General features: G+C 46.4%; 1 protein-coding gene across 3 annotated transcripts in view; it reads right to left on the minus strand.

The window, feature by feature from the left end:
• CCNB3 (cyclin B3) overlaps window positions 1-27897 on the minus strand; it is a 1510800-nt gene that overhangs the window by 194592 nt on the left and 1288311 nt on the right. For all 3 annotated transcript variants that reach the window (XM_044057491.1, XM_044057492.1, XM_044057490.1), the window contains exon 10: window positions 6274-6423. In XM_044057491.1, the coding sequence (XP_043913426.1) occupies window positions 6274-6423 (150 nt within the window). The remainder of the gene's footprint in view (window positions 1-6273; window positions 6424-27897) is intronic.

The following is a 27897-nucleotide window of genomic DNA, read 5'->3' on the forward strand; positions in this document are numbered from 1 at the left end:
ATATGGGTAGAATACCATAGCTAATCTGGGGATGGAGGTACTAAGAAAATGATGGTGTAGTTAAGATACCCTGCAGGACTGCTGTAGCAAAACCTGCTCTGGATCTGGAGTATAAGGGTAAATTGTAATGCTTGGCAAAAGTATGCACGGAGCTCCATGTAGCAGCTTCTAAAATGTCCTTGGTAGCCACCCCTCTTTATGAAGGCTGTAGTGGTGGCTGTGGCTCTCGTGGAATGAGGCCTAATGTTTACAGGAACAGTCTTTCCATGAAAGGAGTAATAAAAGCGAATGCAATTTCCTATCCATTTTGAAATTGTCTGTTTGGAAATTGCTTTTCCTTGTGCCCCAGCAGCATATGCTACAAACAGTTGGTCAGTCTTTCTGTAACTTTTAGTTCTGTCCAAATAGTAGCGTAATTGTCTGTGTATATCCAGAGTGTGTAGAAGTTTCTCCCCTTTATTTTGTGGATTTGGGAAGAATGTAGGCAAGTGAATTGCTTGGTTCAAGGATACCCTAGATACCACCTTCGGCATAAAAGTAGGATTGGTTCTCAATGAAACTCTGTCTTGATGAAAAATAAGAAATGGCTGCACTGCCATTAAAGCTTGTAACTCAGATAGTCTTCTTGCTGATGTTATGGCCAGAATGAATGCAGTTTTCCAAGACAGAAACTGTAGATCCGCCGATGCTGCTGGTTCAAAGGGAGGAAGTGTTAGTTTCTCCAGCACAAAGTTAAGGTCCCAAGTAGGTAAGGGTGGTTTCCTTGGAGGATTGATGTTTTTGATTCCTCTGAGAAATTGTCTTAAGAGAGGATGCGAGAAGACAGGTGGATTTACATTGTATTCTGCTGAAATTGCTGAGGCATGTATCTTAATGGAGGAATAAGACAGGCCATTGTGGAACAATTCTGCTAAGTATTCCAGTATATGCGCCATGCTCATCACTGTCACATCTATGCCTTTTGTTGTGTTCCAAATGAGAAATCTTTTCCATTTTGCTGAGTATGCCTTCCTTGTGGAAGGACGGCGAGCTTCCATAATAATGTCCTTTACTCTCTGGGATAAGCTATTCTGAGGAGGAGTCATGGTATTCTCCAGGCAGTTAGCTGCAAGGTTTTCAGGTTGGGATGCAAGATCTTGAAGTTGTTCTGTCTCAGAAGTGGCCATAGGGGGAGAGGCCAAGGTTTCGTCTGTGACATGCTCTTCAACAGTGGGTACCAGTGCTGCCTTGGCCAGTCTGGGGCTATCAGAATCACTCTTGGCTGTTCTGCCCTGATCTTCAGTAAAACCTTGGACATTAATGGGAGTGGTGGGAAAGCATAGACTTTTCGAGCTTTCCAGCTGAAAGAAAGAGAGTCCACCTTCCATGATTGTGGGTGATATGTTCTTGAGCAAAATGTCTCCAGTTGATGATTGTGGGGTGAGGCGAACAGGTCTATCTCCGGCCTTCCCCATGATTGTGTTATGAGTAAGATGATGTCTGGGTGCAGCATCCATTCGTGTGCATCCATGGTAGTTCTGCTTAAGCTGTCTGCCAGTGTATTGTCTTTCCCTGGCACGAACTGGGACTGTAGTTGTATATTGAGTTTCAAGCAAAGTTCCCATAGATTCATGGCCAGCCTGCATAGAGGGTAGGAATGCATGCCTCCTTGCTTGTTTATGTACCACATCACTGTGGTGTTGTCTGTCCTTATCAGCAGGTGGCCCTGATGAAGGAAAGGTTTGAAAGCCTCGATTGCGTGTATCACTGCCAGCATTTCCTTTTGGTTTATGTGCATGCGCAGCTGTCCTTGAGACCATAACCCTTGGATACATTTGTCCTCCATGTGTGCTCCCCAACCTCGGTCTGAAGCGTCCGTGGTGATGGTTTGGTTTGCTTTTGGTTTGTTGAAAGGCAACCCTCTGTTGGACTGGCATGCTTGAGCCCACCACAGGAATTCTTTTTGAAGGCAAGGGATGAGTGGGATCAAAGTTTCTAAGCTGTGACTGTGCTGAGTCCATACACTCCTTAGGTACCATTGCAATTTTCTCATATGCAGCCTGGCTTGTGGAATCAGAATTATGCAGGATGCCATGTAACCCAGGGCCTGCAGTATTTTCCTTGCAGTCAGCTGAGTTTGTCTTAACTTCTGGATTACTTCAAGAATCTGATGTTTTTGTTTTTCTTCTGTGAGAAAGGCCATTTGGGTGGTTGTGTCTAGATCTGCACCCAAAAAGGTTATTCTTTGGGATGGAACAAGTCTTGATTTTTGGATGTTGACCGTGTATCCCAAGGCCTGTAAAAGGTGGATGGCATAGTCCAAGTCCTTTAACAAATTTTCCTTGTTGTCCGCTTGTATAAAGCAGTCGTCCAGATATGGGTAGATTTGAATCCCCTGAAGTCTGCAGTGTGCAATTACTGATGCCAGGCATTTTGTGAATACTCTGGGCGCAGTAGATAAGCCAAAGGGCAATGCTGAGAATTGATAATGCTCTGATCCTGCAAGAAATCTGAGGTGTCTTCTGCAACTTTGTCGAATAAGGACATGCAGGTATGCCTCCTTGCCCAGCATGGGAAGAAGCTGCTGTAGGGTCAGCATCTTGAATTTTGGTACAATGAGGAAAGTATTCAGTGCGGACAGGTCGAGAATAGGCCTCCACTGATTTTCTTTTCTTGGAACAAGGAATAATCTGGAATAAAATCCTTGGCTTTGTTCTGAAAGAGGTACCTTTTCTATGGCTTTCATTTGTATTAATTTGGTGATTTGCTTCAAAGCGTCTGCCCTCTGATTTGGCGGCAGGTCTGGCATTCCTTTTCTTTTTGGCAATGTGTGGAAATGGAACCTGTATCCTTTGTCTATTATTTGCAGTGTCCATGAGTCCCTTGTAATATAATGCCAATTTTTTGAAAATAAAGAAAGCTTTCCGCCCAATGGTGCTTCTAATTGAGCCCTGGTCGGCGGAGTCAAAATAAAGTCATTGATTCTGTCCTGGTGTAGCAGTTGTTGTTGTTCCTGCACTACCTCTCTGGTTAGGAGGCTGCCACCGACAGCCTCTGTAGGAGCCTCTAGCTTGCCCTCTACCTCTGGCACGCCTGTTCTGCCTCTCTGGGATCTGTCTGTGTCCGGAAAGGACCAATTCTTAGTAGGCCAATTTCTGCTGAATCTCAGTGGTTGTACCTGAAGAAAGTCCTTGACTGTTTGCACAGATTTTGCCTTTTCTTCAAACTTCTTTAAGACCTCCTGAGCCGTGGAACCAAATAATTTTTGTTTTTCCATTGGAGCATCCAGGAGCTTAGCTTTAACATGGTCCGGTAGAGATTGTTCCTTCAACCAGGCATGCCTACGTATAACTGCCCTTGTCATAGCTGACCTACATGAAGCTTCCAGTGCATCATAACCACACTGCAAAAAATGGTTGCTAACCTGCTGTGAGTTATGTACCAGATCCTGAAGTGATTTATGGTCAAGGGGTTCAGAGGAGGAAGGCTTCTTATACAATTCATCTAACAAATACTCTTGGTACTGAATCATATGAAATTGACAATTTAATGCCCTCATGGAAAGAGTTGCAGAAGTATATACTTTCTTTCCCCATCTCTCTAAAGCTCTAGACTCCCTTTCAGAAGGTAGAGGATTTTTAGCAGTGGCAGCTGCAACCCCTTTTGGGCCCTGGGAAATAGCTTCTGGGTCTGCAGTGTGGGCCTTGTACAAGTGTAGATGAGAATCCGGGACCCTGTAGTACCTGTCAGGTTTGGCAGGAGCCGGAGGGAGAGAATCAGGGGCTGTACTAGCATCAGAGTACACATCATCAATAACATTCAAAACAGGAGGTATAGCTAAAGGCCTATGCTGAGGTAAATGTAAAAAGGTCCTTAATCTCTTTCTAGAATCAGAAAATTCCTGGCCCTGCCATTGAAAATGCTCTCTCAAAGTGCAGTGTCTCACCAAATGAAAACTCTTCAGGAGGGGAGGCCGAAGGAATAGATTCTTCAGCATCAGAATCCTCGTAGGCCGAATAAGCCTCCTCCTGGTGGTCTGACAACACAGATCCATCCGTAGACTCATCTGAAGGGTGGGGGTCAGAGGGCTCAACCCTGTGCCTTTTGTCTGGTGGTGGTAGAGAGCCCCTGTCCGGGTGAGGTTGAGAACCTCTAATTAAAGAGATAAGATCCTCTGCTAGGCTGAGAATCTGAGAGTCAGTAGAAGGCCTCAATGAGGTAGTCTTGGGAGGCAAAGCTTTAGCAAGTTTAGTAGCTTTAGCCCTAGAAAAGGCCTTAATGGACATGGATGCAGGGGGTCTGGCTGCCCCACGTGCAGGAGTAGACTTGTCTAAAGGAATGGTGTCGGACATGTCCTGGACACCGGTTTCAGTAGGTAATTCAATAACAGACTCGTCCGGAGCCTCCGGGGCCGAGGTAGTCGGTAGAGTGGATTCGGCAATAGGAAGCACCGAGGACTCAGTTTCAGCCGAAACAGAGACACTCGCGGTAGGCCTGACCGTGGTTTCAGCCAAAACCGCGGGCCGCGAGGGTCGGTCCTTGTCCTTCCGTTTTTTTAACCACATGCGAAGTCGGAGTCTCCGACTGCATCTTGTACGCAAAATTAGCCCCCAAAAAATTCCTCTGCAAACTCAGACCAACGTCTAAGAGTTCGTCGGGTGAAGGAAGCACAGGCTGAGCAGGCCGAGACGTCGTGGTCTGGGCCTAAGCAAGGGAGGCAGTAAGAGTGGAAATCCTTATGAGGTATTTGTTTCCCACAAGTTAAACAATTATTTACTTTATCTGACATCGGCTGAGGCAAGAAAGAGTCCCCAACAGGGTACTTTAGCATTTTCGAAGTCTTCGGTAGCTGAATCACAGGAGCTGGCCGACCGGCACTTGCGAACTGCTTCTGCTTCGGGCACCACGCGGCAAGAAAGACCGAGGAAAATGGCATCGGCTGATGCTTTTATACCCCAGGCGCTCTGACATCGGGGAAAGTGCGACATCAGCCGAGGCCAGACCCAGACTTTGGAATCCGGCCGACTGAAGGGCTGCCTGAGGCAGGACAACCCATATGTTATGACTGCAGATGCATCCTTGAAGGACATCAGAAAATTCACCCCAGGGATCACTCAAGTGGTTCTACTCGACAGAGGCACTAGGAGCTAAGGTCAGGTGGCACGATGCCAGGGTAATCCTATGGGCTAGGCTTGTAAAGGCTCCAGGGCCATTAGCCTAATACACACCTATGAACCTAACTTTTCAGCTTCTTTGGCATTCTTTTTTCAAATACTACCCCGATACACTGCAATAGTTGTCTGCAGCCCTCTAATTCTATTTCTGACGACCTCATTCAGACTTCCCTTCTCCTCAACCACTCCTCCCAGGTGCTTGAAGCTGTTAACCTGTTCAAATAGTTCCCTTCTATCTCAATTCTCAGCTTCTTCTGAATTTCCCTATTTGCTGTCAATGTAACTGTCTTATTCACACTCAATTTCATCCCATTTGCCTTCAGTTTTGCATTCCATTCCCCTATCCTTTGCTTAAGTTCTACCTCAGAGTCTGCCTGTAATGCCACATCATCTGCATACAGCAGCTTTATCTGTCCCCTCCAACTGGTTGCTGATGTAGTTCATCACCGGTATTAACAGCAGTGGGCTCAGAGCTGAACCCTGGTGTATACCCACTCCCACTGAGTACCCTTGAGACATTAGGTCCTGGTACATAGCCTGCACTAATTCTACCACTGCTTCCAGGACTTCAAATCACCACAAGACTGCTCAAATCACCCATCTTTGGACCTTGTCATGTGTGTTCTCCACATCTAGGAATGCCCAGTTGGGCTCTTTCCTCATATCTAGCATCCTCTGAACTACCTGTCTCACTGCAAACATTGGGTCCTTTGTGCTGCATGCTGATCTGAATCCAAACTGCTCCTCTCCCACCTTACTTTCTACTCCTTTACATATTAGTTTATTACCCTCTCTGGAACTTTCATGCAGTGTGGCAGGAGTTGCATCTTTGCCAGAAATGGTCTTCGCTAGTAATCTGACAGTCATAATTATACTTAAGTAGATCTGGTACATCTCTGTTTAGGTAACACATTCAGTTCTAAAACGGTGTCTCGCAATCTTAACTGTGTGAAAATCAGGAAAAAAAAAAAACAGATTTGCAATACAAGTATGCAAAATGTAATTTGGAGCTAAATTGTAATTTGTGGAAAATATGAATTCAATCACTGATCAACAACTGTCACTGGTGTTAGATAAAATGCATGCACTTCAAAAACAAGGCTGACCAAAATATACTGACCCATCCTCCAAGACTTTTCATTTTCATTGCCAAATACAAACAAGCAGCTGCCAAATGGGATGACCTCTCCTGGACAAAATCATAATTCTGTAATGTCAGTTCACAAATGTAGCGAGCCAATGTCAAGGTTTCCATATTTGCATGAGCACACTGTGAAAGAAAAACAAATGCAGTTAAATAGCTTGTGTAGGCAACCACAGTTTAGCAAAAGCACAGTAAATAATGGACAAGGCATATCAAACTGTTCTGTACTTTTGCTCCGGCTTTTATTTTCCTAGTTCGACTGGCACTGTGGTGGCATGGAGATGGAGCCCTGACTGCAGCCCAGGTGACTACGTTCAATTAGTGACCCTAGCACTTGAGGTGCCACGGCAGAGAGTGGGAGTAGGGTGCACACCCATGGGGGACTTACTGGGAGGTTAGATTTCTCTGGGGTTAAAGTAAATTATCTTCCATTCTTCAGCGATGGTGCTGCATGAAGGGAAATGCTCCTTTATGTGAGGGGTGAATGTCCTAAGCAGACAGCCCACTGCATATTCACACACCTTCATAGTTTATAAGCCTAACTACTAAACATTTGAGCCCTGGGCTCTGCAGCTACACACTTCTGTTTTTTGTCAAGGTTAGTAGTCTGCCTAGACTGGTGTCTAATTTCATCTGGTTCTCCTTTTTTTTGGGGGGGGGGCTAGATGCTTCATTTCTTCACCATGCTGCAGAGGTTAGGGGCAGAGGCATAGGGCAAGTCAGACAATGCAAGGGTAGGACACATGTAACAGATGCACACAAAAACAATAATTAAATTAGGCAGCACAGTTTCCCCATGTCATTGTTCAAATGCTGAGAACTCACTAAATCTGCATCTTTGGCGCAGAAAATATATTTCTATAATTAGAATAAGACCTTTACAGCTCGATTAATTGCAAATACAGATGCAGTTAATGTGACAACTCATTGACTTATGGTCTGAATGTAACACTCAGTGATGCACAACGTTACAACAGATCTTGGAAGGAGAGTACGAAAAACAGCTGATCATAAATCGCTCTTATGAAAAGTAACAGAAAACATTTAACCTTGAGGAATGAAGCAGAATTAAAACAATGAAAGGTATTAAGTATTTGCCATACTTTACATAGGCCATAGTATTGCTTACACTTTGGCTGAAAACCCTTCAAAAGGAGAGAAATTAAAACAGCATTAGTATAACGGAAGAAAAAGGTAATCATCTAGAGCAGAGTAACAATAAAAATATTTTTTTTTAATACAGATAACCCTACAATAGTTCCCCATTTAACCATTCAAGAGTCAAGGTATCAGTATTTTAAAATTAAGTAACTCCTCTCTACTACTATTCAGTCTCTTTCTACAATTTCTTGCCCAAGTCTCCAGTCCTCCAGTGCTGTCAATCCATCTTCTACAGAGTCTTGACAGTAATTACACTAAGTACTTCATACACTGATCTTTTTGAGGTTTCTTGTTTCACAGCGCAAAATAAGAAGTTATGTACTCACCATAACGTTCCATCTGAGTAGGTGGCTTCATTTGTCTGCAACCTGTGGGTCTTGGATCCGATATCAGATCCGAGCCAGCAACTATTTATACAGCTATGGATCCGAGCTCCTAGCTCCTCCCCTCACCCATAATCCCCTGCCAACCCCAAATGACCTCAGATCAAGTTTGCCCTCCTACGTATACCTGGAAAGGTATCCCAACAGGAAAAGGCAGGATAATACAACAAAACTAACTCTTCTGAAGGCCAGGGGGAAGGAGGGGGGGATGGTTGCAAACAAATGAAGCCACCTACTCAGATGGAACGTTATGGTGAGTACATAACTTCTTAATCTGGAGTAGGGACTTCATTTGTCAGCAACCTGTGGGACAGAGTCCCAGGCTACCTGAATCTTGGGCGGACATCATGGAAGGATGTTCCGGAGCACTGCGGAGCCAAAGGATGCTCTCCCTCTGGAAATGACATCCAGTTTGTAGTGGTTGATAAAGGTATGAGATGAGGCCCAAGTGGCTGCTGAGCAAATATCATCCAAGGGAACTCTAGATCTAAAGGCAGCAGAAGTAGATATGGAGCGAGTGGAATGTGCACGGACTCCTTGAGGTGCGGGCCTCCCAGAAGCTTCATAAGCTAGAAGAATACATTGGGAAATCCAATGTGATAAGGTGACCTTCGAAACGGCTTTACTCAAACACAACAGCTGATTGGATTGTCTGTGACCAGCAGTTCTATGAATATAGAAACGCAGCTGCCTGTGCACATCTAAAGAATGCAGCTTGTACTCTCCTTTATTTTGATAATTAGGGAAGAAAACTGGTAGGTTAATGGACTGATGGATATTGGTTTCTGATGCCACCTTGGGTAGGAAGGAGGGATTGGTCCTGAGGTACACTCTATCCTGATGAAAAACCAAGTAAGGGGGTTTTACGGAAAGAACTTGAAGTTCCGAAACTCTTTTCGCTGAAGTGATGGCTACCAGGAATGCTGTTTTCCAAGACAGGTATTTAAGATCGGCCGAGGCAGCTGTTTCAAAGGGAGAAGCAGTCAAGGCTTGAAGAACTAGTGATAGATCCCAAGGGGGTACAGCTTCTTTGACAGGGGGCCTGAGCAGAAAAGTACCCTTGAGGAAGGTTTTACATAGTTTAGCTGACATCAAAGGATCTGTCTCATGTCCTACATGGTAATGGGAGATGGCTGCCAATTGTACCTTGACTGTCGAACAGCTAGCCCCTTGCTGAAAAAGTCGGGTGAGGAAGTCCAACACGGATGTTAACGAAGCAGTGAAGGGGTCCAAATTGTGATGTTCCGCCCAGACGGAAAAGCGCCTCCATTTACTGCGGTAAACTTTCCTGGTGGAAGGTTTATGCGCTGCCAAGATGGCTTTGACTGAAGAGATGCCGGGAGTCCTGATTAAGAGTGGAACTGGAGCAGCCAAGCTGTCAGCTTCAGGTTGTCCAGATTCGGGGTCGGTAAGCCTGATGGATGGGATATTAGATCCGGGCTGGGATCCAGACTCCAGGGAGGATTCACCAAGTGAGACCACAGGTAAGGAAACCAAGTTTGTCAAGGCCAGAATGGGGCAATGAGGATTATTCTGCTCCCCAACCAAGAGGCTTTCTGTAAGAGCTTTAGCATCAGGGGTAGAGGAGGATAGGCATAAAGCAGACCGGGCAGCCAGGCATGCACTAGAGCGTCTCTCGGGGCTTCCCCTGATGGGGGAATCAGAGTGAAGAAGCTGTCGCATTTCATATTTGAGGGAGAGGCAAAGAGATCGCAGCAGGGTTGCCCCCATTTTGCAAATATCCGCTTCGCTACTCGGGAGTTGAGAGACCACTCATAAGGGGAAAGAACAGTGAGGCTGAGTTTGTCCGCCAGAATGTTGGCCCATCCCGGAATGTGCGTTGTGATCAGAAAGCGGTTGGTGGAGATCGCCCATTCCCACACCCTCACGGCCTCTCAGCAGAGAGGGTAAGACCTGGTTCCCCCCTGTTTGTTGATGTACCAGACAACTGGCATGTTGTCCGTCTGTATCACAATACTTCCTATGGGAAGAAGGTACTGAAGTGCTTGCAATGCTAACAGCACCACCCCACCCTCATCTCCAGAACATTGATATGCAGGGAGGTCTCTGTGGCGTTCCACGTGCCCTGGACTGTTCTGCCTGAGCAATGCCCCCCCCCCCCCGAGGCAAGAGGCGTCCGTGGTCACCGTGACGAGAGGAGGTGGAGTGCAGAAGGGTCAGCCTGTATGAAGGTATGAGGACTGGAGCCACCATAACAGGGCCCTCCTGCAAGCCTTGCTGATAGAGATAGGGTGATTGAGAGGAAGAAGCTGAAAGGACCATTGTACTTGGAGGGTCCACTGTAGTACCCTCATATTTAGACGAGCGCATGGAAGAAGCGTTATTGCCGCTGCAATGGAGTCCAGTGCCCTCAGGACCAATTCCGCCGGTGGAGCTTCTGATTGGAGGATGGCCCGCACATGAAGTCTCAGATTCTGTAGTCGTTCCGAAGTGAGGTAGGCTCGCAGACTTCTCGTATCCAATCTGGCCCCTATGGACTCTATCACTTGTGTCGGAGCAAGGGAGGATTTGTCCGTATTGATCGTGATGCCTAACTGGGAGGGCTAGGTGGAGAAAAAAATTCTCTGGCTGAGCAGAGTAGATGCCTTGTTGGGGCAGTAAGGAGCCAGTCGTCCAGGTACGGGAAGACCTGCATTCCCTGGAGTCTCAGGTGGGCCGCTATCACTGCTAAAACTTTGGTGAACACCCTGGGGGCTGTGGTGAGGCCAAAGGGAAGGACCCTGAACTGATAGTGGCTGGCTCCCAGGCGGAAGCGGAGGAACCTCCTGGATCGCCTGTCCATTAAAATGTGGTAGTACACATCCTTGAGGTCTATTGTGCACATCCAGTTCTCCCGCAAGAGGGGAAGAATGGACTGAAGAGTGACCATTCGGAATTTCTCCTTGGCTACCGACAGGTTCAAGAGGGAAAGGTCTAGAATTGGTCTCAAGTCCCCCGTCTTTTTTGGCACGAGAAAGAACCTAGAGTAAAACCCTAATCCTAGCTGGTCTGGGGGGATGGGTTGGATGGCTCTTTCTAGCAGCTGCTGGATTTCTGCGGCTGCAGCTTCCCTCTGACTGGGTGGTACATCGGGGAGGTTCCCGTGTCTGGGGACATGTTGCATTGGGATTTTGTAACCTCTGGATATAATCCAAAGCACCCAGAGGTCTGACGTGATGGACTCCCATGCCGCCAGATGCCTCGGGAAGCGCCCCCGACTGCCTCCAGAGTGGAGCAGTCGGGCAACCCTTCAGGGCTGTTGCGTGGGCCGATCAGAGAAAGATTCTCTGGACCCAAAGTTTCTCGGGGCCCCTCTGCCTCTAGGGCGGCGTCCTCCCTGTCCTCCTCTGCCACCGGACTGGTTGTCCGGAGCAGGTTGGGAATGTTGCGATTTCTGGAACCACATCTTCTTCTGTCCCTTTTGGTTCTTGGAGAAGGACCTCTGGGGAGCAGAGAAGTGGACTCCGATGGCAGACAACGTCTTCCCGTCCTTCTCGCTCTGGACAAGTGTCTCGCGAACAGTCTTGCCAAACAAGGCAGAACCATCAAAGGGGGCATTCACAAAGGACGCCTTAAAGGGCTCCACGAAGTCACAATGTCAGAGCCAGGCCTGGCGCCTCATAACTAGGCCCGCTCCGCTAGCTCTAGCGGCTCCCTCAGTGGCGTGAGACAACAGCCGCAGAGAGGTATTGGAAATAGATCTTAGAGTGGCCATACGAGTGGAGTACAACTGCTTGTCCTCCGCCGACATGGACTCCGGGGGGAAGCAGCGTATTCTTTAATAAGATCTCGCTGCATCCTGATGACATGTGCCCCACTTCCCAACGCGATCCATCGAGCGGAACTCCTTTCTCGGTGGATGGACCGAGGGGCTCTCCTGAGCTAGTTCCCTCTTAGTGGCTGCCGCCAACATGGCATCTACGGGGGGACCCTTGCTCCAGTGGGACCGGTCTGCGGGGGGGGGGGGGGCTCAAAATCCTATCCGGGCGTTTAGGGACTGGCTCCAGTGTCCAGCTCCTTCCACGTTCTGGTGGTAACAAGGTTCACCAGGGGGTCGGCCGGAGGGGACACCCAAGAGGTAGACGGGCCTGCTTCGAATGCCTCCAGAAACACGGACTCTGAGGAAGCCTTGGGGGCAGACCACTCCCCCCTGATCCTGAGCATTTCCATGATGTCTCCAAAGGTGACATCCTCAGGGGGGGTGACCATGGGGAGCCTTCCCCTTCATCCAAGTCAGTGTCCTCTGTTAAGGACTCGTGGGAGTCCACGTGCCTCCTCTTACACTTACGCTTATGAGGCACTTTCTCGGGGGAGCTGTCTGAGGAGGTCTCACCAGCAATGTCCTGTTCCAAAGGAACAACCTGGGACATCGAAGCAGGCTGTCCCTGTGGCCGGGTGATGGAAGCCTGGCCCAGCAGAGAGGGAGTGCAGGGTGGAGCAGAGACAAGGGCCGGAGGTCTGGATGCTCTCGACAGAGCCCTCTCCACTACATCGAAGGCCGAGGGAGAGCCGCTCGCCCTGGGCTCAGAGAGCAGACTCCCACTCGGATCCGATGAAGGGATCGGAACCGGCACCGAGACAGTCGGATCCGAGGGACCAGTGTGCTCCGACCTGGACAGAGCCGAAGGCACACTGAATCCCTCGGAACCGAAGCTCGGGCCACGGCTCTGAGAGGTCGGATCCGACAATGGAACTGACAGACTCGAGGGCAGGGTCGGATCCAAAGTACACAGTACTGTCGGTGCCGACCCACCCCTGGCTCCAAGCGCCAGGAACAATCTATCTGAGCAAAAAAGGGTGTTGAGCTCCCCCCCGAAGGGGGGGGGGGGGAGGCAGGAGCACTCCCATCTGCAGCTGGGCCTGGATGAACCTTATCATCCGGTCCAAGTCTGCATCAGACAGGCTGTAGGTGGATCTCGACGAGGCCATCGAGGCAGGCCTGGAATGCCGCCTCGATGACCTTGACAGAGATCGGGTCTTCTCCTCCTCCTCAGGTCCCGTGGAGAAGCAAGGTGATCGGAGCCAAGGAGGAAGAGACCTGGAAGCCGTGGAGGGAGAGGCCCGCTTAGCTTGGGGGCCCGAAGCGGAGGCCTCTGCCCACCGCTTGTGGTGCTTCTCCCTCCGTTTCTCCCTCCTGGCCTCCCTGTCCTCCAGTGCCTTAGTGGGAGTTTGAATCCCGGCCGGGGGAAGGGGGGCAGGAGTGGCCACCACCACAAGCTGAGGAGGTGCCACGGGAGTAGCGGAGGCCGAAGCAGAATCCGGGGGCAAAAGTCCCGCCAGGACCAGCTTCGACCTCCGCTCCTTCAGTGCCCTGGGGTTGAACGCTGCACAAATGGTACATCCTGAGGACAGGTGTTCAACCCCAAGGCACCGAACACACAGAGCGTGGCCACCTGCCGGAGAGAGCTTATGGCCACACTCGGTGAACTTAGAAAAAATAGGTTTTGGGGCCTCTGACATACCCAAAACCAAATGAAAGCTACACAAACACACTAGGCCCCAAACGCAAGCACACACAGGGACACTGACCAGCGAGGGGAGGGTAAACACTAAAAATTTTAAAATTAACTGACTAAAGGGAAACCCAACACACACACACTGATTAAACTACTGAAAAAGTAGGCTGATTAGACAAGAGTCACTTATCTCAAAAAATTGCCAGGAGCTCGAAATCCAGCTGACACACTCAAGAGCAGCAAACTAGATCTGAGGTAATTTGGGGTTGGCAGGGGATTATGGGTGAGGGGGAGGAGCTAGGAGCTCGGATCCATAGCTGTATAAATAGTTGCCGGCTTGGATCCGATATTGGATCCAAGACCCACAGATTGCTGACAAATGAAGTCCCTACTCCAGATACAATGTTTAAAACTGTACCATAATTGAAAATTTTAATAATGAAGTATCTGCTACTAATAGTTAATGAAGACGATTTCACCAGTGCAAACTGAACAGTGCCCACATGGAACAATTTCCTTGGTGGATATAGGCTCAGGTGTAGGCAAACAGCAGGCCTCACAAAAACACTGCCGTCTGACTGGTTTCTCTTGCTGGAATAAAAATATAGTAGTTGGATTTCTAGCCACCACAAGACATGCAAAAATGCACCCCCCTTCAGAACATTACTGCAACCTTGGATGGTACTAAAAGAATATTACTTTAAGTACCCGATGTATGTATTACCGTCACCGTCTAGTTTTTGCCACAATGATACCCATATAGCAATACTGGAATTTCTATCCATAAATTCCTTCCTACTTGCATTCCATAAAGTCCGCTACACACTTGGTATAATTCACAGGCAGTTAAAAGGCTACTGATCTCTGAGGATCTTTACAAGCCTAGCTTTATACTCCAATGGTAGTTTAGCCTACTGTGTTGTATGAATAGTCTAGAAGCAGGCAGAGCAAGGACATTTTTGCGACATTTACTTGTTGGCCATTCCCAAAAGGGACATGGATTCTAACCCAAGGGTAAATAACTGGTTTCAAATCCAGTCATCCAAATTTTGTTTGAACAGACTAAGAAAAGAATTTTGATTTTCACTCTGATGCATATCTATCTATCCCTCCAACATGTTCTATTCATTTTGCAAGGGAGCTGGAGATCTCGAGAAGGTGCTTGCACTAACATTGGACTTGCAAACCTGTAATAGGTCTGAGAATAGGGTCTGTTGAAGCTCTATATGCAAGGCATGGGTCATCTGTAAGTATCCCATATGATGCGGAGAAGAGAGACAAAGCTCTGAGATGGTTTGCACAGTTTTTATAGTTTAGATCCTTGATTATTTTTTGAGAAAGTGTTCTGGTCATTCCAGTTGTGCAGTGTGTTTCCGTTCATGACTACATCATCCACTTCTCAGCTTGCAGCAAGAGGAGGAAGTTTATCAAACTTTCGTCACGCAGCAGCAGCATAGTTATGAGTTTAGAGAAGGATAGCACCTTTCATTTAAAGATAAGCCAACAACCGCTAGTTTAAACTATAGTTCAGCAATAAATGGTACCCCAAACTTTCTGGCAACTTCTAAATCCAGACACTTAAAGTACAGTTGTGTACACTTGCCATAAATGTAGATGCTAGAGTGTATTCACTGTTGCAGTCATCACCTTTGGGTAGAATCCCAAAGCTATGGATGGGAGGATGGAACTAAATAGCATTAGGAGCGGCTATAAGGCCCTGCAGAACTACAGTGGCAAAGCCTGACCTGGATTTGGAGAAGAGAGGCAAATGATAATCCTTTGTGAAGGTATGGAACAGAGCTCTAAGTAGCAGCCTCTAGAATGTCTTTGGTTAGAACCCCTCTGAGAAAGCCCTGGTGGAATGTGACCTGATCCCCTTCGGCACTGGTTTACCATGGTGCAAGTAGCAGAAATGAATGCAGTGGCTTATCAACTTAGAAATAGTCTGTTTTGATATAGCCTTCCCCTCTGACCCTGCATCAAATGCTACCAGTAGTTGCTCAGACTTCCTTAGAGATTTGGTCCTGTTTAAGTAGAATCTTAGTTGTCTGTGTACATCAAATGAATGCCGAATCCGCTCCCCCTTGTTCTGCGGATTTGGGTAAAATGTTGGCAGGTGAATTGTCTGGTTAAGAGCCACATTGAATACCAAATTAGGTATAAAAGAAGGATTGGTCCTGAGGGACACCCTGTCTGGGTAAAATGTAATAAAAGGCTCCACAGCCATGAGAGCCTGTAGTTCTGAAACCCTTCTTACTGAAGTGACTGCCAAGAAGAAAGCAGTTTTTTCAAGATAGAAATTTTATATCCACAGTAGCTGCTGGTTCAAAAGGAGGCAGGGTGAGTTTATCCAGCACAAAGTTGAGGTCCCATGCAGGAGTTGGTGGATCTTCTGGGAGGCCTTAAATTTTTGGCCCCTCAAAGATACTGTTTAAGCAGAGGATGAGAAAAGAGGGGAGGCTCTGTGTTGTAATAAGCTGAAATGGCAGTGGCATGTATTTTTATTGAAGAAAAAGATACTCTTGTCAAGCATCTCAGTCAAATATTGTAAAATCTGAGGAATGTTGGGCTTTGCTGTGTCCGTTCCTTGTGCTTGGTTCCAAGCACAGAATCTCTTCCATTTATCAGCATAAGATTTTCTAGTACTAGGCCTTCTGGCTTCCAAAATGACATCCATCACAGATTTACTGAGAGGTGGTGTTTGAATAATTAAATGATCAGCCATGCTGCAAGGTTCAGAGTTTGTAGCTGAGTGTGCAGAATTTGATTGTTCTGCAGAGACAGTAGATGTGGTATTTGAGGCAAGTACCATGGAGGAATTTGAGACATATTCCTTAGAATTGGGTACCAGTGCTGGCGAGGCCAGTCCGGAGCAACTAGGATCATTTTTGGTTTTTCCTGTCTGACTTTTAGTAAGACCTTGGAGAGAAGATGCAGAGGGGAAAAGGCATAGACTGATAGGTTTTTCCAAAGGATAGGGCATCCACTTTCCATGCTTTTCTGTGATAAGTTCTTGTGCAGAATTTGTCCAGCTGATAATTTTGGGGAAGAGGCAAATAGAGCTATGTCTGGGCTCCCCCATTTCTGTGTTAACATGCTGAAGATTTGTGGATCCAGTTTCCATTTGTGCGAGTCCATAAGATTTCTGCTTAGGTCATCTGCCAGAGTATTTTGTTTTCCTGGTAGGAATTGAGCTTGAAGATGTATTTGGTAAATCAAAGCTGTGTTCCACAATGCCATGGCTAGTCTGCAAAGGGGGTAGGAATGTGTACCCCCCCTGCTTGTTCATGTACCACATAACTGTGGTGTTGTTCATCTATCAGTAGTCCTGGATGAAGTAAATCCGTGAAAGCTGTCAGAGCATTCTGAACAGCTAGCATCTCTTTCTGGTTGATATGCATATGCATTTGTTTTGGGCTCCATTTGCCCTGAATGCATCTCCCCACCAGGTGGGCCCCCCAAGCATAATCTGATGCATCTGTAGTTAGGATTTGGGTGGCAGGGGGTAGAGTGAATGACTGTCCCTTGTTTTGGCGACATGTCTCTGCCCACTAAAGAAACTCCTGTTGTAGGCAGGGAATGAGAGGAATCATTGTTTCCAGACTGTGACAACGTTGACTCCATAAACTTTTTAGGTGCCACTGTAGATTCCTCATATGCAGTCTCGCATATGGAATTAGTAGGATGCCATGAACCCCAAAGCCTGCAGAACTGGCCTTGTAGATAACTGGGTTTTTGTCGCCATTTGTTTAAAGTATGTTGTCAGTTGCCTTTGTCTGGCATAAGGTAAGCCATCTGGGTAGTTGTATTCAAGCTTGCACCCAGGAATGCAATTATTTGAGAGGGTACCAGCTGGGATTTTTTTTCATTTATTGTGTACCCTAGGCATGTTAGAAGCCTTTTTACAAATGCCAGATGTTGAAGAAGAGTGTCCTTGTCCTCTGCTTGAATGAGACAGTCCATCCAGAGAAGCATAAATTTGTACGCTTTTGTCTGCAAAATGCAATAACTGGTGCCAGGCACTTTGTAAAGACCCTGGACACAGTAGATAAGCCAAAGGGCAGTGCAGAGAATTGATAATGCAGAAAACCTGTCTTGAAGCTGAGGTATCTTCTGCATGATTCCCTTACTGGGATATGCAAGTATGCCTCAAGTCTAGAGTCACTAATCAAGCGTTCCTGCCCAGCATAGGCAGTAGCTGTTGTAAAGTCAGCATTCTGAATTTTGGAATGTCAAAGAACGTGTTCAAAATCGATAAGTCCAGTATTGGACACTAGGCATTGTCTTTTCTGGGTACCAGGAAATGTCTTGAATAAAAACCTTGCCCTTTTTCCTTTTCTGGTACTGGTTGAATAGCCCCCATATCCATGAGGGACATAACTTGTTTCTGAGCCTCTGCCCACTGATTTTGTGGCAGATCTGGCCAACCGTATGGAAATGAAATCTGTACCCCAGGGATATTATGTTTAATACCCACTTGTCCTGGGGTAATTAACTGCCAATTTTGAGCATGAAGTGCTAGTTTTCCCCCCAAGAGGGCTGCCAAAAGATAAGTGCTTGGTGAAGGTAGAGGGAAGTCATTGAGACTGCTTACTGTAGGGTTGTGCTTTGTTTCCTCCAGATTTGGAGGTGGAGGCACCCCATTGCTTTGACCTGTAAGAACCCTGTGATTGGTATCTGGAGCCTTCTGAGCGCCTGGATTTGCCTTGAGCAGCTCTGTTGGACACAGGAAAGGACCAATTTTTAGTAGGCCAGTGCCTACTGAACATGGGTGGCTGCACTTGCAAGAAATGTTTTACAGTTTGCATAGATTTAGCTTGGTCTTCCATTTTTCTTTAAAACCTCTTTTGCCTTATTACCAGAGTAACATGCTGCAAGGGGGAATCCAACAATTTAGCTTTAACATGATCAGGCAGATATTGCTCCTTGAGCCAGGCATGCCTTCTAATCACAGATCCAGTAACTGCGGCCCTGCAAGAGGCCTCCAAGGAATCAAAACCACATTGCAAAGTATGCTTTCCATCCTGTTCTGCTGAATGCAATAATTCCTGTAATTCTTTATTTTCCACACAATCAGAAATCAACATAATTTTCTGTTTCAATAAGCCCATAACATGCTGTTGATATTTAAGCATATGAAACTGGCAGTTTAAGGCCCTAATTGCCAAGGTTGGAGACGTATAAACCTTCTTTCCCCATCTATCCAGCGCCCTGGAATCTCTATCTGGGGAGGGGTAGTAGTTTTGGCTGTAGAGGCCTTTATACCCTTGGGACCCTGTGAAATAGTCTCAGGATCAGCAGCAGGATTTTGAACAGAAATTTGTGGGAGTCAGGAACCCTGCAATATCTGTCTGGCTTACTAGGAGCCGGAGGTAGGGAATCAGGAGCCAAGCTTGATTCTGAAAACACATCAACAATGGCTAATACAAGAGGTATTGTCAAAGGCCTATGCTGAGGAAGGAGGAAAACCCTAAGCCTCTTTTTTGATTCGAAGTCCTGACTCTCCCAGTGAAAATGTTCCCTTAAAGTATGCAAATTTTCTCCAAAAGAGTAATCCTTAGGAGGAGATGCAGATGGGATGGATTCTTCTGCATCAGAATCCTCATGGGGTGGAATCGAAAATTCCTGATCAGAAGAAGAATCAGAAGAAATGGAAACCTGATCTGAAGATTCATAATCGGTGCCTTGCCTAGGCCTCTTAGCGGGGGGGGGGGGGGGAGTGATCAAGGTAATTAAGTCCTCAGCCATTTTGATCATCTGTTTTTTTAGGCATAGGGGTCTAAGCACGTGGCTCATGCATCAGTTTTTAGAAGTTTTTGATCTTGTTTTTGAGGCTGGCGTCAGTTTAATATAAAAATGTTGAGGCCTGAAAACACCCTCAGAAGCCGGTGCCTGCTCAGTGGGTCCAGACCCATCCAAGGGAGAGACATCCGCGGGTTCAATACTCAGAATATCTCGCGGCATACCAGACTCCGAATGGGCCTCAGTAGAGGCCTGCGACTCAAAAGTAGCGGGTATCAGGGGCTACGAAAGCGCCTCACTGACTACCGGCGACTGGCTTAGGAGAAGCTTTGTCAGTTTTGGACCACGACGGTCTGTCTCTGGCTTTTTCTTTGCACTTTTTGAGAACTCCGGTAGTCGGACTGCTAACAGACAACATTTCAGGGTAATTAAATCTTGATCCAAAATATTTTGAAGCTAAATTATACAGACGCTTGGTTAAATCTAGCACAAAACCGACAGCAAGGCACATTATGATCTGGGCCTAGACAAGGAATACAGTACAAATGAAAATCCTTATGAGGTATTTGCTTCCCAAAAGTAATGCAATTATTAACTTTTGCGGACATCAGTAGGGAGCAAGAAAAAGTTTCCCCAACGGGGTACTTAGCTTATAGTTTGAAGACTTCGGTTCTGAAACTCGAATGTGAAAATTTCAGGAGTCAGCCGACCAGCACTTGCGAACTGTTTCTGCTTCGGGAACCATGCGGCAAGAAAGACTGAATAAAATGGCATTGGCTGCATGTTTTATACCCCTGATGACCTGACATCATGGAAGAGGGGACAGCAACCGATGCAGGACCCAAGACTTTGTTATTCAGGCCGACTGAGGGCAACCTGCCAGCAGATTACCTAAATGTAATGACTGCAATAGTGAAACACAAAGAACATCTACAGGTCATCAAATTGGTTTTAAAAGAAAAATGAATAGTTTTGGGTCAGTTTACCATTCAGAGTAAGATGACACTTATACGGACAAAATCAAAGCCGCAAGGATTAACAGCAGCAGATGACATTAGTAAAAGTATAGTTGTCCATGTTGAAATCATCATAACAGTAGATGTTGGAATGATCACTGTTGCTGGAGCCTTAGCAATATGGTTTATTTCCTGCCAAGGATATAACACAGCCTGACAGCTTCCAAAGCTTCAGGGCAACATCCACATATACAAACCATTAGGTATCTTGAGCTGAGCTGACTAAATGACAAGTTTGGGTTTCAAGCCATTCAGAGCTTTATTGCCAGGAGAGAGAGGGAGTATGAACAGTATAAATAAACGTCTACACCCTGCAATAAAAAACACACACCAAAGACAAGGGGGGAGGAAGGAGTAGTTACTGCAGCAGTAATCATATGAGCATCTACTGTTACGGTAAGTTTATTTACACAACTGTACTATGTTCATCATATTGATCACTGCTGCAGTAGCCTTAGCTATACAGGTAGCTTACCTCAGACAACTACATTTGGCAGGTGGAAGAAGTGTCAAGGAGGTCCTGGAGAATGGTCCTAACAAAGCCTGATCTAGACCTAGAGAAGGAATCAAACTTGTAGTGCTTTGTAAAAGTATGTAGAGAGGACAGAGTAGCAGGTTCGAGAATACTTCAACAATCCAACCCTTTCTAAAAAGTCATAGATGAATCCAAAACCTTGATTGAGTTGGGCATTGACCCTGCTTGGAATAGCATTATTATGGTGAGTATAACAGGTAATAGCCTTAGACAACCCACTTGTAAATAGTCTGTTTTGACAAGTCATCTCTTCTTACCTTCACAAGAAAAACAATTGATCAGAATATCTGAAGGATTTAGTTCCGTCAAGACAGTATCCAAGTTCTCTGTGGATAGTCAAGGTATGAAGCATCCTTTCTCCCTCATTTATAAGTTCAGGAAAGAAAAAGATGTATAGTTTGTCTTAAAGTAAACTCAGACACCACTTTAGGCATAAAAGTAGAACTAGCTCTCAAAGAAAAGTACAGTTGTGTACACTTACCATAAATGTAGATGTTAGAGTGTATTCACTGTTGCAGTCATTACATTTTGGTAATCTGTTGGCAGGTTGCCCTCAGTCGGCCTGATTAACAAAGTCTTGGGTCCTGCGTCTGTTGCTGTCCCTTCTTCCATGACGTCATGGGTATAAAACATGCAGCCGACGCCATTACATCAGTTTTTCTTGCCCCAGATGTCAGGTGCCCCCTCTAACAGGGAGCAAATAAACGCAAAAACACAAAAGTATACCTCCAACCAAAAGCAAATACACCAAAAAGGCTTTTAAGCATAGTAAAGGAAAGTAGAGGTATAGCCAGAAGAAGTTAGGGGGCTGAGGGAGGGTAAAGTACAGTTTTGTACCTACCATAAATGTAGATGTCCGAGAGGTATGCATCTGCAGTCCTTACAAATGGGTTGTCCTGGCCTCAGGCAGCCCTTCGGTCGGCCGGATTCCAAAGTCTGGGTCTGGCCTCGGCTGATGTTGCACTTCACCCGACGTCATAGCTGCAGTTCTTCGGGTATAAAGGCATCAGCAGACACCATTTTCCTCAGTGTTTCTTGCCCCAGATGCCAGGTGCCCTCTAGGAAGGCTAAATTTGGATAAATGCAAATGTTTCCAAACAATAGAGAGCAAATAGAAATGAACATGTATATACATATATACAAACAAATACATCATAATAGATTCCCCCAGCTAGCTACAAGATGGGCAAATACCCTAGGAGTACCACAGAGGGGAAGGAGGGTGGGTAATCCTGACCGCAGATGCATACCTCTCGGACATCTACATTTATGGTAGGTACAAAACTGTACTATGTCCTTCAAGGATGCATCTGCAGTCCTTACAAATGGGTAGAATACCATAGCCAAACTGGGGGAGGAGGCACTAAGAGTTTATGGTGTAGTTAAGATCCCTTGCAAAACAGCAGTGGCAAAACCTGCTCGGGATCTGGAGTATAAAGGTAGATTATAATGCTTGGCAAATGTATGCACGGAGCTCCAAGTAGCAGCCTCTAAAATGTCTTTGGTAGCCACTCCTCGTAAGAAAGCTGTGGTAGTGGCTGTAGCCCTTGTGGAATGAGGTCTGATGTTTTCTGGAGTTGCCTTTCCATGAAAAGAGTAACAAAATCTAATGCAATTTCCTATCCATTTTGAGATTGTTTGTTTTGAAATTGCTTTTCCTTCCATTCCTGTTGCATATGCTACCTGAAGCTGGTCAGTCTTTCTATTGTTCTTGGTTCTGTCCAGGTAGTAGCGCAATTGTCTGTGTACATCCAAGGTATGCAGCAATCTTTCCCCCCGGTTCTGTGGGTTGGGGAAGAATGTTGGTAGGTGTATTGCTTGGTTTAATGATACCCTGGAGACCACCTTTGGCATAAAGGTAGGATTAGTTCTCATGGACACTCTATCCTGATGGAAGATAAGGAAGGGCTGTACTGCCATTAATGCCTGTAATTCAGAAACCCTTCTAGCTGAAGTGATTGCAAGCAGGAATGCAGTCTTCCAAGATAAGTACTGTAATTCTGCTGTTGCTGCTGGTTCAAAAGGGGGGAGTGTCAACTTTTCTAACACAAAGTTCAAGTCCCATGTAGGCAATGGTGGTTTCCTTGGTGGCTTTACATTTTTGATTCCTCTGAGAAACTGCCTGAGTAAAGGTTGAGAAAAGACTGGAGGATCCATGTTGTATTCTGCTGAAATTGCTGATGCATGAATCTTAATGGAGGAGTAAGACAGACCATTGTGGAAAAGCTCTGCTAAGTATTCCAGGATGTTAGCTATGTTTGCCAATGATGCATCTACTCCTTTTGTTGCACTCCAAATGAGATATCTTTTCCATTTTGCTGAATAAGTTTTCCTTGTTGAGGGTCTGCGAGCCTCCAAGATAATGTCTTTAACCCTTTGAGATAAATCTGGGTTATTTTTCCTTATGCAATGTTCCAAGCAGCTAGCTGCAGTGTTTTCAAGTTTGGATGCAGGATTCTGAAGTTGTTCTGTGTTAGCAGTAGAGGTAGTAGGGGTAGAGGCCATGCGTGTTCCCGGGACATGCTCCTCAGTAGCGGGTACCAATGTTGCCCTCGGCCAATCTGGAGCTATCAAGATGATCCTCGGGTGATCATCTTTGATTTTCGGTAGCACTTTGTGCATCAAAGGAAGAGGTGGGAATGCATATGCTGTCAGGTTTTCCCAACTGAAGGATAGGGAGTCCACCTTCCAAGCAAGTGGGTGGTATGTCCTTGTGCAGAATTTTTTCAATTGGTGGTTATGTGGGGATGTGAACAGGTCTATTTCTGGCAGTCCCCATTTCCTTGTGATGGTTTTGAAGATGTCTGGATGCAGCATCCATTCGTGGGCATCCGTGGTGGTTCTGCTTAAGATGTCTGCTAATATATTTTCTTTTCCTGGCACGAATATGGCTTGGAGCTGAATGTTGAGGCTCAGGGCCACATTCCAGAGGTCCATTGCCATCTGGCATAGAGGATATGAATGTGTGCCTCCCTGTTTGTTGATATACCACATAACTGTGGTGTTGTCTGTCCTTATCAGCAAATGACCCTGTTGTAGAAATGGTCTGAATGTCTGAATTACCTGTTTTACTGCCAGCATCTCTTTTTGATTTATGTGTAGGTTCATCTGGTCTTGAGTCCATAAGCCTTGTATGCACTTGTCCGCCATGTGTGCCCCCCAACCGAGGTCTGAGGCATCCGTGGTGATAGTCTGGCTTGGGTGAGGCCTGTGGAAGAGCAGTCCTTTGTTCAATTGACAGGCCTGGGCCCACCACTGGAATTCTTGCTTCAGGCATGGAATTATTGGAATTTTGGTTTCTAGGCTGTGTTTGTGCTGAGACCATAAATTCCTCAGGTACCATTGCAACTTCCTCATATGTAGTCTGGCATGTGGAATTAATATTATGCAGGATGCCATGTAACCCAGGGCTTGCAGGATTTTCCTTGCTGTAAGCTGGTTCTGTGTTGTTAATGCCATGAAATAGAGTGGTAGCTGCTTCTGTTTTTCTGCTGTGAGGAATGCCATCTGGTTTGATGTGTCCAGTTCTGCACCCAGGAAGGTTATCCTTTGGGATGGTATCAGCCCTGACTTTTTTGTGTTGACTGTGTATCCCAGGGCTTGCAGCAGGAGAATAACCTTTTTCAAATCTTTTGTTAATTTGTCTTTGCTGTCCGCTTGTAACAGGCAGTCGTCAAGGTATGGATAAATTTGAATTCCCTGAAGTCTGCAATGAGCAATTACTGATGCCAGGCATTTCGTGAATACTCTGGGCGCAGTAGATAAGCCAAAAGGCAATGCTGAGAATTGATAATGCTCTGATCCTGCAAGAAATCTGAGGTATCTTCTGCAATTTGGTCGTATAGGGACATGCAGGTATGCCTCCTTGAGATCCAGAGTCACCAGCCAAGACTCCTTGCCCAGCATGGGAAGAAGTTGCTGTAGGGTCAGCATTTTGAATTTTGGAACAATGAGATATGTGTTTAGAGCGGACAGGTCGAGGATAGGTCTCCATTGTTTTTCCTTTCTTGGTACTAGGAAAAGCCTTGAATAAAATCCTTGTCCTTGTTCCATAGCGTACCTTTTCTATAGCTCTCATCCTTAGTAAGTGGTCTATTTGCTGTAGAGCGTTTGTCCTTTGGTTTGGAGGTAGGTTTGGCATTCCTCTCTTCCTTGGAAGAGTATGGAAGTGAAACCTGTAACCTTTGTCTATTGTCTGTAAAATCCATTTGTCTCCTGTAATGTAATGCCAATTTACTGAAAATAAGGCTAATTTTCCGCCTAAGGGTGCTGCCAGTTGTTCCCTGGTAGGCGGTTTCAGAGCCAAGTCACTGTGATTGTCCTGTAGAAGTGGTAGTGGCTGGATCTGTGGCAGTAGTTCTCTGGCTGTTAGGCTGCCACCGACGTCCCCTGTAGGCACCTCTGGATTGACCTCTGCCTCTAGGGCGTGTATTTCTGCTTCTCTGTGCTCTGGTGGTGTCTGGAAAGGACCAGTTCTTGGAAGGCCAGTTCCTACTAAACCTCGGAGGCTGGACCTGTAAGAAATTCTTGACTGTCTGGACAGATTTAGCTTTTTCTTCCACCTTCTTCAACACTTGCTGTGCAGGGGAACCAAACAAACTGTGCTTTTCCATGGGAGCATCTAGAAGCTTTGACTTTACATGGTCTGGTAAGGATTGTTCTTTTAACCATGCATGCCTTCTGATCACTGTACCAGTCATAGCTGATCTAAAGGAAGCCTCCAGTGCATCATAGCCGCATTTTAAGGAATGATTACTGACCTGCTGAGTGTTATGCACCAAATCCTGAAGGGACTTACGGTCTAAAGGTTCAGGTGAGGACAGTTTTTTAGTGAGCTGATCTAACAGAAATTTCTGATACTGAATCATGTGGAATTGACAGTTTAAGGCCCTAGCCGAAAGAGTAGCAGAAGTATAAACTTTTTTACCCCATCTCTCCAATGCCCTAGATTCTCTTTCAGAGGGGAGGGTTTTTTTGGCAGAGGCAACTGCTACAAGCTTTGGGACCCTGTGAAATAGTTTCAGGATCTGCAATAGGAGCCTTATACAAATGATAATGTGTGTCCAGAACCCTGTAGTATCTGTCGGGCTTAGCAGGGGCCGGAGGCAGTGAGTCAGGGGCAGTACAAGCATCATTAAATGCATCATCCACAACTGTAAGTACTGGAGGAATAGCTAAAAGCCTATGCTGTGGTAAATGCAAAAAGGTCCTAAGCCTTTTCCTAGAGTCTGAAAAATCCTGGCCCTGCCATTGAAATTGTTCCCTCATAGCATGCAAGGTTTCCCCAAAAGAAAATTCCTCAGGAGGAGAGGCAGAAGGTATGGAATCCTCTGCATCAAAGTCCTCATATGGAGAATAAGGGCCCTCTGGAGGATTTGTATTTTCTGAATCATCAGAGGAATAATCTGAAGAAACTGGCTCAGGGGGCTCTCCTCTAAGCCTCTTCTCTGGAGGTGGGTGAGAGGCCCTGTCAGGGTGAGACTGGGTTCCCCTGATCAAAGAAATGAGATCCTCTGCTAGACTAAGCATTTGAGTACTAGAGCTAGGCCTGTGAGAGGGGGCTTTAGCAGGCACGGCCTTGGAAGATTTAGCTGCTTTAGCCCTGGCAAAAGCCTTAATTGACATGGATGCAGGGGGCCTAGCAGCTCCACGTGCAGGAGTAGATACATCTAAGGGGATAGTATCTGATAAATCCTGAGAAACTGTAAGAGCAGGTGGATTTTCGGTAGCAGATTCAGCCATGCTGGAAGGGGCCTCGGTAGAAGGAGGCATGCTTTCGGCCGAAGGAAGAACCGCGGACTCTGCTTCAGCCGAAACAGAGACACTCGCGGTTGGCTTAGCCGCGGTTTCGGCCGAAAACGTGGACCGCGAGTGTCAGTCCTTTTCCTTACGCTTTTTAGCTAAATGTGAAGTCTGAGTCTCCGACGGCATGATATAAGCAAAAGCGGAGCCGAAAAACTCCTCAGCAAACTCCGACCGACGTCTAAGTGTTTGTCGGTTGAAGGAAGCACAGGCTAGACAAGCTGCTACGTCGTGGTCTGGGCCTAAACAAGGTAGGCAGTAAGAGTGGAAATCTTTATGAGGTATTTGTTTCCCACAAGTTAAACAGTTATTCACTTTTTCTGAACTCGGCTGAGGCAAGAAAGAGTCCCCAACGGGGTACTTAGCTTTTTAGAAGTCTTCGGTAGTAGCAATCTCTGGTTCTGACCGACCGGCACTTGCGAACAGCTTCTGCTTCGGGCGCCACGCGGCAAGAAAGACTGGGGAAAATGGCGTCGCCTGATGCCTTTATACCCGAAGAACTGCAGCTATGACGTCGGGTGAAGTGCGACATCAGCCGAGGCCAGACCCAGACTTTGGAATCCGGAATCCGGCCAACCGAAGGGCTGCCTGAGGCCAGGACAACCCATTTGTAAGGACTGCAGATGCATCCTTGAAGGACATCCAGGACTGCAACAGTGAATACACTCGAACATCTACATTTATGTTAAGTGTACACAACTGTACTATGTTCTTCGTGTTTCACTGTTGCAGTCATTACAGTTGGGTAGATTCCCAAAGCTATGGTTGGGAGGAGGAGTTTATACAGCATTAGAGCCAGCTATAAGGCTCTGCAAGACAGCAGTGACAAAGCCAGCTCTGGATTTAGAGAAAATTGGTAAATGATGATGCGTGGTGAAAGTATGTACAGAGCTCCAGGTAGCAGCTTCTAGGATATCCCTGGTAGGAACACCTCTGAGAAAAGCTGCAGAAGTAGATGCATCCCTGGTGAAGTGAGATCTGATCCCATGGGGGATAGGTTTTCCATGGTGCTTATAGCAGAAATGAATGCAATGGCTATCCATTTAGAAATGGTTTGTTTTGAAATGGCCTTTCCCTCTGACCCTGCAGCAAATGCTACCAGCAATTGTTCAGATTTTCTTCGAGATTTAGTCCTTTCCAAGTAGAATCATAGTTGTCTGTGCACATCCAAGGAATGCAGAATCCGTTCCCCTTTGTTCTGTGGATTGGGAAAGAAGGTTGGCAAATGAATGGACTGATTAAGAGCCACACTGGAAACCACCTTGGGCATAAAGGATGGATTGGTCCTGAGAAATGTCCTGTCCGCATGAAAGATGAAAGGCTCCACACTGCCATAAGGGCCTGTAATTCAGACATCCTTCTAGCTGAAGTGATTGCTAAAAGGAAGGCTGTTTTCCAGGAAAGAAATTTTAAGTCTGCAGTAGCAGCTGGCTCGGAAAGAGGTAGAATGAGTTTCTCCAAAACAAAGTCAAGGTCCCAGGCAGGGGTAGGGGCTCTCCTGGGTG

This window comes from Protopterus annectens, chromosome 15.part0 (assembly GCF_019279795.1).
Source record: "Protopterus annectens isolate FY-2018-M chromosome 15.part0, PAN1.0, whole genome shotgun sequence".
NCBI classification, from domain to species: domain Eukaryota; kingdom Metazoa; phylum Chordata; order Ceratodontiformes; family Protopteridae; genus Protopterus; species Protopterus annectens.